General features: G+C 58.9%; 1 protein-coding gene across 1 annotated transcript in view; it reads right to left on the bottom strand.

Moving 5' to 3' along the window:
* Positions 1-1,991: 1,991 nt before the first annotated feature.
* The window catches only part of UBE3A (ubiquitin protein ligase E3A), a 56,127-nt gene continuing 46,902 nt past the window's right edge, over positions 1,992-11,216 (bottom strand). The window contains exons 12-14 of the mRNA XM_006907081.3: positions 11,093-11,166; positions 3,154-3,297; positions 1,992-2,731 (exon numbers count right to left, since the gene is read on the bottom strand). Of these exons, the coding sequence (XP_006907143.1) occupies positions 2,611-2,731; positions 3,154-3,297; positions 11,093-11,166 (339 nt within the window). The 3' untranslated portion in view covers positions 1,992-2,610. The remainder of the gene's footprint in view (positions 2,732-3,153; positions 3,298-11,092; positions 11,167-11,216) is intronic.

Below are 11,216 nucleotides of genomic sequence, written 5' to 3'. Positions count from 1 at the left end.
GTCACACGGTGGGGACTTCACACCGACAAGTTACATTTCAGAACGAGCAGGATGGGCAGAGACGCTTCAGGGAGCGGCCAAGGGTGTCCAGGCCGTCAAGAGGTCCCGGGCCGAGAGGACAAGGCGGCAGAGGGACAACGAAGGGACACCAGGGGACAAGAACCACACAGGTGACACGAGGGATCGCGACGAGGCCAGAAGTGGGGCTTTAAGGCGGGCGGACACGCCAGGCGGAGGTGCGTGGCCAAGCGCAGCGACCTCAAGGCGTGCTAGGAGACGGGCCAGTGAGCCCAGTGAACCCAAGGCTGGAGTCGGGGACGTGGGCGGGGGGCGCAGCGGGCTTCAGCAGGCGCCTGTCCTGCAGTGCAGGCACCTCGGAGTGGGACGGCAGTGTCCCCCGTGCTCACCCGTGAAAGCCAGGCTGCTGGGCTTGAAAGGGGACCCAGGGGGTCCAGGGACTCTGCCCAGGGACCCGCCCATGGACCGGTGCTGCGGGGGAGGGGGACATGGTCCACCAGGGTGGTAGCAGGTTAAAACGGGTGCGAAGCAGGACGGGGGACCAAGCCGTGGAGAGGGCCGCCCCTGGGGGGATCCCTGAGGAAAAGCTCTCACGGGAGCCGAGTGCGGGGGAGGCCGAGTCCAGTGGTTCCCCTGCCGGGCGGGCGCCCGCAGCCTCGTCCCCTGGACGTGTTCTCCCGCACGGTGCGCTCACACCTGGCCTGTCACACGGTCCCGCAGCCCAGGGGACAGCACTCGGTGTCAGGGTCCGGCTCGTGTGCCGACGCTGCCCGCCGGGCCGCGTGTTCGTGCTGTTAGAAGTTGACATTTTATGTGGGAAACCAATTCTTTTAGTTTACGTTCACTGTTTCCCCCACCCACAGCTTCCTGGAGACTGGGGCCCGACTGTAGAAACCCCAAACGTGTACGTACGGGGATGACGGAGCAGGCGCCCCCCAGCATGCAGCAGCAGGATGGCGGTGAGCGGGCCGGGGCAGCGGCCGGGGACAGCTCGTCGGGGTGGCCAGGGACGTTTCCTCGCGGTATCTTTGGGCCCATTTCAGCTTGCGTTACGTCTGCGTGACGTGGCGAGGTCTCCATCCAACCAGACTCAGTCGCCCTTCGGAACGTCACACCGACGCGGGGCTCCCGATAACCACAGCCCCCGACCCCACAATGCAGGGCCAGGACCGCCGCGCGTCTGTCACGTGACACGCCCCGGGCCCGCCTCCCCCTCCTCACAGGCAGCGCACGCGTGTCCCCCGTGGCAGGACTCAGCTTGGCCCGGGCGCCCCACGCCCCCTCACCGCACGGAAAGCAGCGTCTTCTCTTTCCGCGAAGCTGCGAGAACGTCCCTGCCTCATTCAGCGCCGCGTGGGAGTAACCACCATCCCGAGACGCCCTCTGCCCCCGCCGGGTCCGGCGACGTCGGGCACAAGCGCGGCCGGTCGCGAAAGGATGTCACCACGCCTCCCCTTGGTTAAAAATACATTATCCTTTTATTTTACAGAGCAACTCGAGGTGACCGTCACAGACGCAGACCGGGGCGGAGGCGGCGTCTGCCTGGGCGGCGGCCTGAACCCAGCTGCGTCTCCCCACAGCGCAGGACAGGGCAGGTGACACGCACCCTCCGGAGCAGAACGGAGTCTCTGGGGACACGCGCGGGGGCGGGGCAGACAGTCCCGTCCCTGTCCCGGCCCGCGCTGCGGAGCAGGGGCTGGCTGGGCGGGCGGCGGCAGCACTGTGGATTGTCTACGTAAAACGCAGGGAGGAAGGGGCACGCGTCTACGGCTAAGTGCACGTCCATGTGCTGTGCTCCTCGCGACCGTGACCCTGTGTCCTCGCACCAGGCCTGAGCAGCCACGTCTTTTGGCCAAATGCACTTTCCCCCAGTAAACTTAAAACACCGAGAACGAACGGAAAACTCCCTGCCCTTCCACTTCCTAGGCGACTGGCTACCGAAACAGTTCATTGCAAGACACGTGACGACAGACTGTGGCATGAGTCGCTTTAATTCGCTGCGCTGAGGCTAGAGTGAGGCTGGGGGCGCGGCCGGCCCCCCGCTCCCTCCGCTGGCTCGTTGGGGACAGGGAAGCAGCAGGTGCGTCACACTGTTCTCGACTTCAAGTTTCAAAAGCAGAGTTAAAAAAAATACAGTTCCTGATTCGAGTTAGATACAGGGACGAAAGAGCACGTACTTGAAGGTTACACGGCCTACGCGTGGTGGCGGGATTCTCCTTAGGGGAGCAGGTCTGGTGGTATGATTTTCAATACTCGAAAAGGCTCAACCTCAAGCAGTAATAAACACAAGCAAAAGTGATTTAACCATTAAAATAAATATTCAGAAAAACCTCTCTGTACATACAAGTGAAAGAATAAGTAACACTTTCACGCAAAAAAATAATAATAATAAAGGATTTGTTCGTATGAGGAGCTGAAACCTGCCGTTTCAGCCCACGTGTCCCCAGCAGAGAAGGGAGGCCCAGCTCGGTGACGACGGGCAGCCGCCATCTCACAGCCTTTGCACGGACACCACCACCCATTCATCCATCTCGGACTTATTAAATTCCTTTTTCTTTTATTTTCCTTTTTTTCTTTGTCATTTTCCTGTTTTTACAGCATGCCAAATCCTTTGGCATACGTGATGGCCTTCAACAACCTCTCCTTCAGTTTCTCTTTGCTCGAATATTCCGGAAGTAAAAGGACGTTAAAGCAAGTGTGCGACGTCGGCAACCTGGACGAAGGAGAAGAGAGAACAGTGAGTCCCGGGCCGCGCCCTCCCGTGCGCGCGTCACAGGCACTTCCCGGTCCCGCGCTTGAGCCGAAGCTCCGCACCGTCACCCCAGGGGGGGCCAGTGCGGGCTCAAGATGGCTCTGAGGTGGGCACAGCACTCAAACGCGGTCTCCGAGGTTTCAAAGTCTGGGCTCTGTAATGCTCACTGGAAAATTCCCGGCAACGACTGTGTGCGTGATGTGCCCCGATGCGGCCACCCCGAACGTGTCACGCGACAGGCTTCCCGTTCAAAATCCACACCCCACTGCGCGGTTCCAAATCAAGTGAACCCCGGAAGAGTTTTTAACTGGGCAGTGTGTACACGGTGCCTCTGAACCGTTTCTGGTGGCTCGGCGCGCGGCCCCCGCACAGGGACGCGTTACCTCTCCGTGTCCGGGCCGTTCTTGGCGATGATCATCTTGAGCTTCCCCAGCCCGCCCACGGGCGCCCTGTCGGTGCCGGTCGTGAACTGCAGGAACAGTCTCTTCTGCTCATCCGTAAACGAGTGAACGATCTCCCAGAACTCCCTGGGGAGAAAACACATCACAGCTTTAGGTCTGGTGCGGACGGCGGGGACGCTCCGCACCACGGCCGCCTCCGGGGGGGATCTGGCCGGTGTGGGGACCCCACGTGCGCACATCAGCGGCGACAGCGGAACTGGGGACCGTGGCCCTGCGGTGAACCGAGAACGCGACTACTCAGAAAACTAAGGATGGAAACAGCTCGTACGTTTCTACGGAAACGGGGCAGCCGCAGAGGAGGCGCCCCCCACACCCCACCGAAGGCGAACGCCCGGGCAGAGAACGCAGAGCGCCCAGGACCTCGGCCGACGAGAACAGCGAACTCCGAGTGACTGCGGCCCCCGAGCCCGGACGGTGCGCGTGGGGGGTTCGCCGCGGACGGGGCTTCACCGCGGGAGGCACACGTGGCCTCCGGACACAAGGAGGAACTGAAGGCAGGGAGCGCCGGGCCACACGACCCAGTACGAAGAAGACCTGGGTGCCACAGTGACAGGAGAGGGGTCCCGAGAGACCAGCGACCCCACCTCCAGAAACGCCGACGCAGACGAGAAAAACAGCACCCCAAATCCGAAGCGGGGTTTGTAAAGCGAGTCCAGCAAATACGGGAGAACGAAAACTTCCTGGCGGAAAAAAGCAGAACGGGCGACCGGATGCCACGCAGCATCGTGAAGGGAAACGCGGGGGCCAGCAGGAAGGGACGCCACGCACCGGAGACATGAGAGGGGCGGGCGCCCCGACACGGGAGGCCACGCGAGGCGCTTACGAGACACGCGGGACGGCTGCACGTGCGCGAAGGAGAAGCAGCGCGACCAAAGTCTCTACGGGGGACGCGGAGGTCGGACACGACCGTGGGGATGCACGCCGGGCACCCCGACCCCCGACACTGCAGACGGGAAGCCTCCCCGTGGCGCACAGCTCGGCGAGCACGTCAGGGACGAACGACAGACCAGGAAAAGCGCCTGCGCGTCTATCAGAGGCCAACCTGACAGAAAGCTTCTAAAGATGGAGAAAACGACGAGACGTGAACAGCAAAATGAACAAGACTAAAAGACGTTAACAGCAAGGCAAGATGTCCGCCCCCCGGGCACGAGGGAAACGGCCGCGCTGGAACGTCCCGCGCACGGCGGGAGCGTCCCCACCCGCAGGGGCACAGGACACGCTCGCCGCCCGCGTCTGAAGCAACAACCCCCCTTCTGCAGTCTGATGGCGGCCTACGTAGGTGTGACTTCACGGTGACGTCACCTCTGACAGAAGGGGGGGGAAGAACCGTGTCCCCCACGCGGCGTCCCCCGCAGCCCCCCGCGTGACAGCAACGGACCGCTGTGCTGGCGCGGGGTGGTTTCCAGGGGCACTGGGAAAATTTCCTTCCTAGGTCTGTTCCATGGAAAGGGCCTGAAGCAAGAATGTTCCAGAGCAAAGGTCACACCTCGTGCCCAGAACCTTCTACACCCAGCCCGCAGTGCTTTCCCACAGAAATGGCTTAGCTCAGGGTTAGAGATGTTCGTGGTGAGCTGAAACTTTCGAAACTTAACGGAGCCATGTTAAAAGTGTGCCAAGAGTAAGCATCTGAGTATCGTTAAGAATAATGACTGTGAAACACGTTAAATACACAAAGACCCACGAGTTCCTAACAACATTCAGGAAAAGGCAAAACTAAAAATTCAAGCCCAGCTGTCACTACTGAAATGATCGCACCAAGTCCTTACTCTAAAACAACTAAAAACGTTGCATCGCGCCTGTTCCGCTTTTCAAAGTGATCAAACGGCACCACAAAGAGGAAGGGGGGCTGAAGACCCCCTGGCCCTGACTCCAAGGGCCAGTGCCGCTGTCCAGGGGGCCCGCCACACCAGGCCCAGGCAGCACCCTGTGGCTGGGCACCAGGGCCGAGGGGCGCCGCACAGTGTGCCTGCAGGGCCTGCCTGCCCGCCCGCTCCGGTAAACGCGCAAACAGCCCCCAGAGTCTCAACCTAACAGCCAGTGTCTAGGGCACAATCCACACCAAGAACCTGTCACACCAAGAACACAGAGGAAAGAGGAACTACTGCCGTCGGAAGAAACAGAAAACAGCAAAAGCGGCAGACGTGGGCCCTAACGCATCCGTGATCACCTTAAATGCAAACGTCCCAAGCGTGACAATCAGAATACAGAGGCTGACAGAGTGCGTCAAAAGAAAACATGACTCAACTATACGCTTTTGTAAGAAAACACTTCAAATTCAGTGACACAGATAAGTTGAAAGTAAAAAGAGAAAAAGATGCATCACACAAACGTTAAAAAAAACAGGAATAGTTACATTCACATCAGATGCAGAGCACAAAGTTACGAGACACGGTGGCACCTTGCGCCGCCCCACCGGGGACACGACTGTAAATGGCACCGAATGACAGGGCCCTGAAGTTCCGGCAGCAGCGCCTGACAGAGGAAAAGGAACGTGATTCTCCACAGCGACTTTAGTCACAGTGTCTCCAAAACGGAAACTAAATCTTTCAAGAGGCAAACAGTCAAGGAGCCTGGGAAGGCCGCCAAGGAATAACGGCCGAGAGCCACAGGAGCCGACGGCCGACGCGTGCGGAAACCTGCGGGGCTCTCAAGGGAGTCAGGCTGGGTGCGTGAAGCCGCCCCAAAGGCGACACGCGCCGTGCACTCGTTTATGTCACATCCCCAGAAGGAGGACGGCCTGGGGGACGTCGGCAGAGCTGGCCTGGGCCCTCTCTGTATCATTTCCTACACGGAAATCTACAACGACCTCAAAATAAAAGTTTAACTCGAACAAGCCAAAGACGATCCACATCATCAGAGAAGGAGATTCTCAAGGAAAGATCAGCTGAGACCAAGAGACGCCCCAGGCTGGAAAGGTCGACGCGTCAGAAGCACACGCTGAGGCTCCAATGTGCGCACGCGCTGAACACCTTCGCATACGGGCAGCGGGACTGGCCGCCACTGCGGACCACTCAGCACCCGCCCGAGCACCCGCCAGGACCGGCAGGCAGAGAAACAGCCCGACCACCGCCCTGCAGGACCTACAGCGACGCTGCGCAACAGCCGCCCGGCACAGGACACACGGAGCGGAAGTGCTCCAGACAGACGATCAAGCCAGAAATCACGGAAAGAAAACACGAAAACATCCCCAAAGCCCGGACAGCACGCCGCCCACTTCTGTTTACACGAGGGTCACAGGAGAAGTGTCAGGACACAGCTCAAAAACTACACAGATACGAAGGGAAATGAAAATACAGCACGTCAGGGCATCCGGACCACGCCCCAGGCGGGGCTGAGACCAAGATTCGAAGCAGCAGACGCTTCCGACCGGAAAGAGGAAAAGTCTCCAACGACGACCGGTGTTTCTATCCATAAGCTGGGACGAGGGAGAAAATCAAGAGCTGAAGTCGGTGTAACTGACAACAGGAAAAGAAAGGAAAACCTGGCTTTTCAATACAATCAACAGATGAGGCTCAAAATAATCGATCAGCTGACCAGAACTGGAATGGTGAATAGTCAGTTTTTAAAATGTAATAAGGCCCCGTTCTTCATTCTACCAAGGAAGAGGGAAAAGCCTGTAAAAAACACAACAGAACACCAGTCATCGCCACCGGGAACAGAAAGGGACGTGCGGGGACCTGGGGACTCTGCGCGCACAGGTGCCACGGCCGAGGTGAGCGGGCTCGGCTCCTCCCGCACAGCAGACGCCCATGGCCGCCCGTGGGAAGGGAGGTCAGCACTCATAGCCGTGAGGAACTGAAGTTGACCTTGAAAAGCTGCCCGAGGAGCGGCTCCGGCCCCGGCCCCGGTGGCCTCCCCGGAGGATCCCACCCGACGCTTAAGGACAGAGGACGCCACGCAGACGCAGTCTCTCCGGAGACAGGACAGTCCCGCTCGTTCCGTGAGGCTGGTGAAACGGACAGGACAGAATGCCAGACCGGTCTGTCTCTGGACCTGGACACGAAGGCTGTCCCCCGATTACCAAGTCAGATTCCACCGGGAGCCAAATGGAGTGACGCGGGCACCTGGGTGTGGTGCCGGGTGCCAGCAGCCCCGTCGCCGAATGCGCCGCCCACGGGCCAGGACCGTGAAGACTGAGTTGGACAGGGCTCCCCCGGGAGGGGACCGCCTGGAGCCCGTGGAGCACCCACTGGAGTCACATGCCACGTGTCCCAGGGCGACCTCGCGGACCTGGGGCGTCTCGCCCGCCACGTGCCTGGGCCGCTGGTCCCTGCACCGCACCCTGCGGGCGGCGACCCAGTGGCACGTGTCTGAGCATCGACACGCTGACAGGTGCGCCGATGTGCGGTCTGAGAGCAGCCCCCTGCGTAGGGCACGTGCTGTGACCGGACGGGAGGGCCTGGGACGCGACCGAGCACGGCTGGGGACCTCACCCACGCCGTGCGCCCGGGCTGCACGAACTCAGAAACCGACGCGAGGTTAGAGCGAGCACGACGGACGCCGCCGCCAGGGAGAGCGGGGTGGCCGACCAGGAGCGAGGGGCGCTCCGCAGCAGGGACGGGAAGCACACGGCGCCCGCGGCAGCACACGCCGGGCAGCCAGGAGCTGCAGCGCGACGTCGCCCGGTGATGGGCGTGTCCGGCTCCGCTGTCCCCGTAGGGGACACCCTCACGGACGAGACCGTCGTCGACCTCGGCTGTACCCCCACGTCAAGCCTGATGGTTAAGGGATGACGGCTTTCTCCACGCAGTCGGGGGACGAGGCGGGGTCTTCACTCGACCATCTCCCTGGGCACAGCACCAAGCTCCCGCCGTGCCGCACGGGTGGCCACGAAGCTCCGCCCCCGGCATGATGGCGGCCACGGAAAAACGACACGCACGATGCCTGCCTGGGCGCAGAGCGGACGAGCCCAGGGGACAGGGCGCCCACCGGCACTTCAAAACAGGCGCCAAATCCGTGAAATCGACGACACAGACACGTTCCCACAGAGAAATCGCAACGGTCCAGAGTCTCACGAAGACAAAGTCACGAACTTACAGAAACATTTCCGAAAACGAAGGGCGCTCTCCTCAATTCATTACGCGACAGGAGCGAAGCCTGAGAAACGCACACGAGACACTTGTAAATTACAAGTCAATATTCCTCATCGACACTGAGAAGAAAATTCTTCACAAAATCTCGGCGAGATAAGTAGAGCCCTGGATTCACAAAGTCACGGTCCGCAGCGGAGTCGCCTCCTGCAGGCACGAAAGGCTGACAAACACCGGGAAAGTCAACGAATCGATCATGTCACCCAGAGAAACCAAACCTGAATGCGGTCCAGCCTGACACGGAAACTCGCTCTCAGTCAGAAAGAATGTGCAGCCCCCCCCTGCACCCCCCGCACCCCAGGAAGCGAGTGGGGAGCCGGGGCGGCCGCCTCAGCCAGGAGATGCTCGCGCCAACCTGCGACTCAACGTTTTCACACTCTGTTTCCATTAATGCTTCACTCTGAAAAGTCATGTTTTAAATACGGATTTAAAAAAATAATTTATCTTTAGTTTATTATTGGCAAAACTTTAGAATTATGTGACATTAAAAATATTTTTAGTGGTTTCCTAAATACTAAATGTTAGTTTTTAGTTGAAATGTATTGAACACTTTCGAAGGTTTTTTCTCATTTCATTTTAACGAATTCCCAATGCTTTACGTAAAATAAGTACTAGCCAATGCACCAGCGCTGCCATGTTATCTATAATCGCTATTCTAAGTCTCCGAGTCCCTACTAACTGCAGACTATTCAGTGAACTAATATCTTTACATTTATGTTGACAAAACTAAAAGACTGAATTTTGTTTAAAAGGTTTTTAGACGATTAACTATGAGAATGAGCTGGAAGCTAGCGTATCTGTCATTTCATGTGACCTTCACATGTGACCTGAAGTATGTATCAAGATGGAATTACGTTCACATAAAAGCTAGCAATAAAATGAAGACGTAAATTAAAAAAATAATTTCTCCATAAGGAAAAGCACAAGCTATTTTTGACTAAGAGAAGCATTAAGATGCTGCGAAATCTTAACTCTGACCAGTACGATCGCGAACCTGCTGCTGTGACTCTCCCTGACTCAGTGACGTTTACCCCCTGCGTCATCCCAGACCTTTCATGAGTCGCCCTAGAAACCCGAGGATCAGAACCTGAGTGACACGCAGTGCTAAAGACAAGGGTGCTCTGGGCAGAACAGAGTAAGTAACAAACGGAAAGTAACACGACACGTCCTTTATTTCCAGACAGACCCGGCGCTCGCTCTGCGGTTTGCACGCGTGAGTCTGAGCAGGAACCTTCGGGGACCCCCTGGGAAGCTACGTGTCTGTGCCTCCCCCCTTCGCCCGGCAGCGGGAGCCCGAGGTCACCTCTGTCGCATCGGCATGCCTGTGACTCAGGGCGGGATGGCCCGCACCGGACAGCGGCGAGCGCCTCTGGGGAGCGGCCGGCACAGGGAACCTCTGCCTCTTTCTGCGAGAGCTGGGAGCTGGGTCTCTCCAGGTGCACACGGCAGAACCAGAAAGCACATCGGCGTGCCGCCGTCCGAGGCCTCAGGAAGCATGTGCCACTCCACCCAGGAGGAAGGCAGGGGAGCAGCGGTTCGCAGAGTTAAGTCCTATCATCATTGTCATCTAACTAGCAGTGAGCACATTCTACGATCACTGGGGACGGTAGGCAATTAACGTCCCCAATGCAGCAGAAAACCTGCCATTCACATAAAACGCTTCAATCGGGGAATACGTCACAAGATGAACAGCAGAAACTGGTGATGATACCAGATACGGACTGAGAACCTGTGAGTTGCCTCATTTGGGAAGCAGCACTTAGAGACGAGGGCTAACGCAGGAAGCACGTCCTTTCGGTGAATTCGATCTTTTCAGAATCAAGGGGCGGGGAGAAGACGTTTGCTAAAGAGATACCTGATGAGAGATACCTGATGGTTAATCTCCAAACCACAAAGAACTCAGACGATGAAACGAAGCAAAAACGAACAAACAGAAAAAGCCCAGTTTAAAAATGGGTAGATAACCTGAACAGACATCTCTACGAGAGCACGCAGAGACAGCTGACAGACGCACGAAAAGATGCTCGACGACACTAATCGTCCAGAAAACGCCAATCCGAACTTGCGCCCGTCAGATGGCTACTGTGAGAAAGACGGCTCGCGGCGAGCTCCGGCGAGGGTGCGGGGCCCGGGAGCCTCGGCGCACAGTCCGGAGGTGCCTCCAAAACACAGAACTACCCGGTGCCCCAGCCATCCCACCTCTGGGCGCTTATCCGAGGAAAACGAAAACACAAACTCAAAAAGCTCTACGCACTGCGGCGCTCTTCACGACAGCCAAGGCGCGGGAGCAGCCTGGGGGCCCGACGTCAGGTGAAGGGCCAGGAAGAGGGGGTGCGCACCCACGATGGAGCGTCACTCGGCCCCAGAAAAGGCCGCGCGCGGTATTCCCAGCTGCGAGGACACGGGCGGACCGAGCGGGCGCTGTGCTCGGGGAGACGCCGCCTCACGCGCACCCATCTGTGTGGGACGAAACGGACACAGACGCAAACGCACGGCTGCCCGAGGGGAGGACCGCGGGGGACAGAGCTCCGGGCGTGGAATCAGCACGGGCTGCGCGCAGGAAAGACACTCGGGCAGGCGGAGGGACAAGCACCAGCTGCGTGGTGGACGGTGGCTCAGGTCACTGTGACGTCTGGGCGCGGACGGTGGCTCCGTCAGCCACGTGAACGTCTGCGTCGCCACGTTACACACCGCGGACTAGCGGCGCCGTGCGTCAGCTACGATGACTGAGCGAGAACGTGTCGAACCTGGCGAAGGGCCGGGCGCCTCACCTGATCAGCACGGAGTCCCTGGAGTAGCCGCCGTCGTACTCCGTGGTCTCCTCCAGCGCCTGGAAGTCGAGGTTCTGCAAAGCCCAGGACACGCGTCAGCGCCGCGGCCGAGCGCCTGCCGCCC

The sequence above is a fragment of the Pteropus alecto genome, unplaced genomic scaffold, assembly GCF_000325575.1.
Source record: "Pteropus alecto unplaced genomic scaffold, ASM32557v1 scaffold102, whole genome shotgun sequence".
Classification (NCBI taxonomy): Eukaryota; Metazoa; Chordata; class Mammalia; order Chiroptera; family Pteropodidae; genus Pteropus; species Pteropus alecto.
This window is presented reverse-complemented; position numbering and strand designations above follow the sequence as displayed.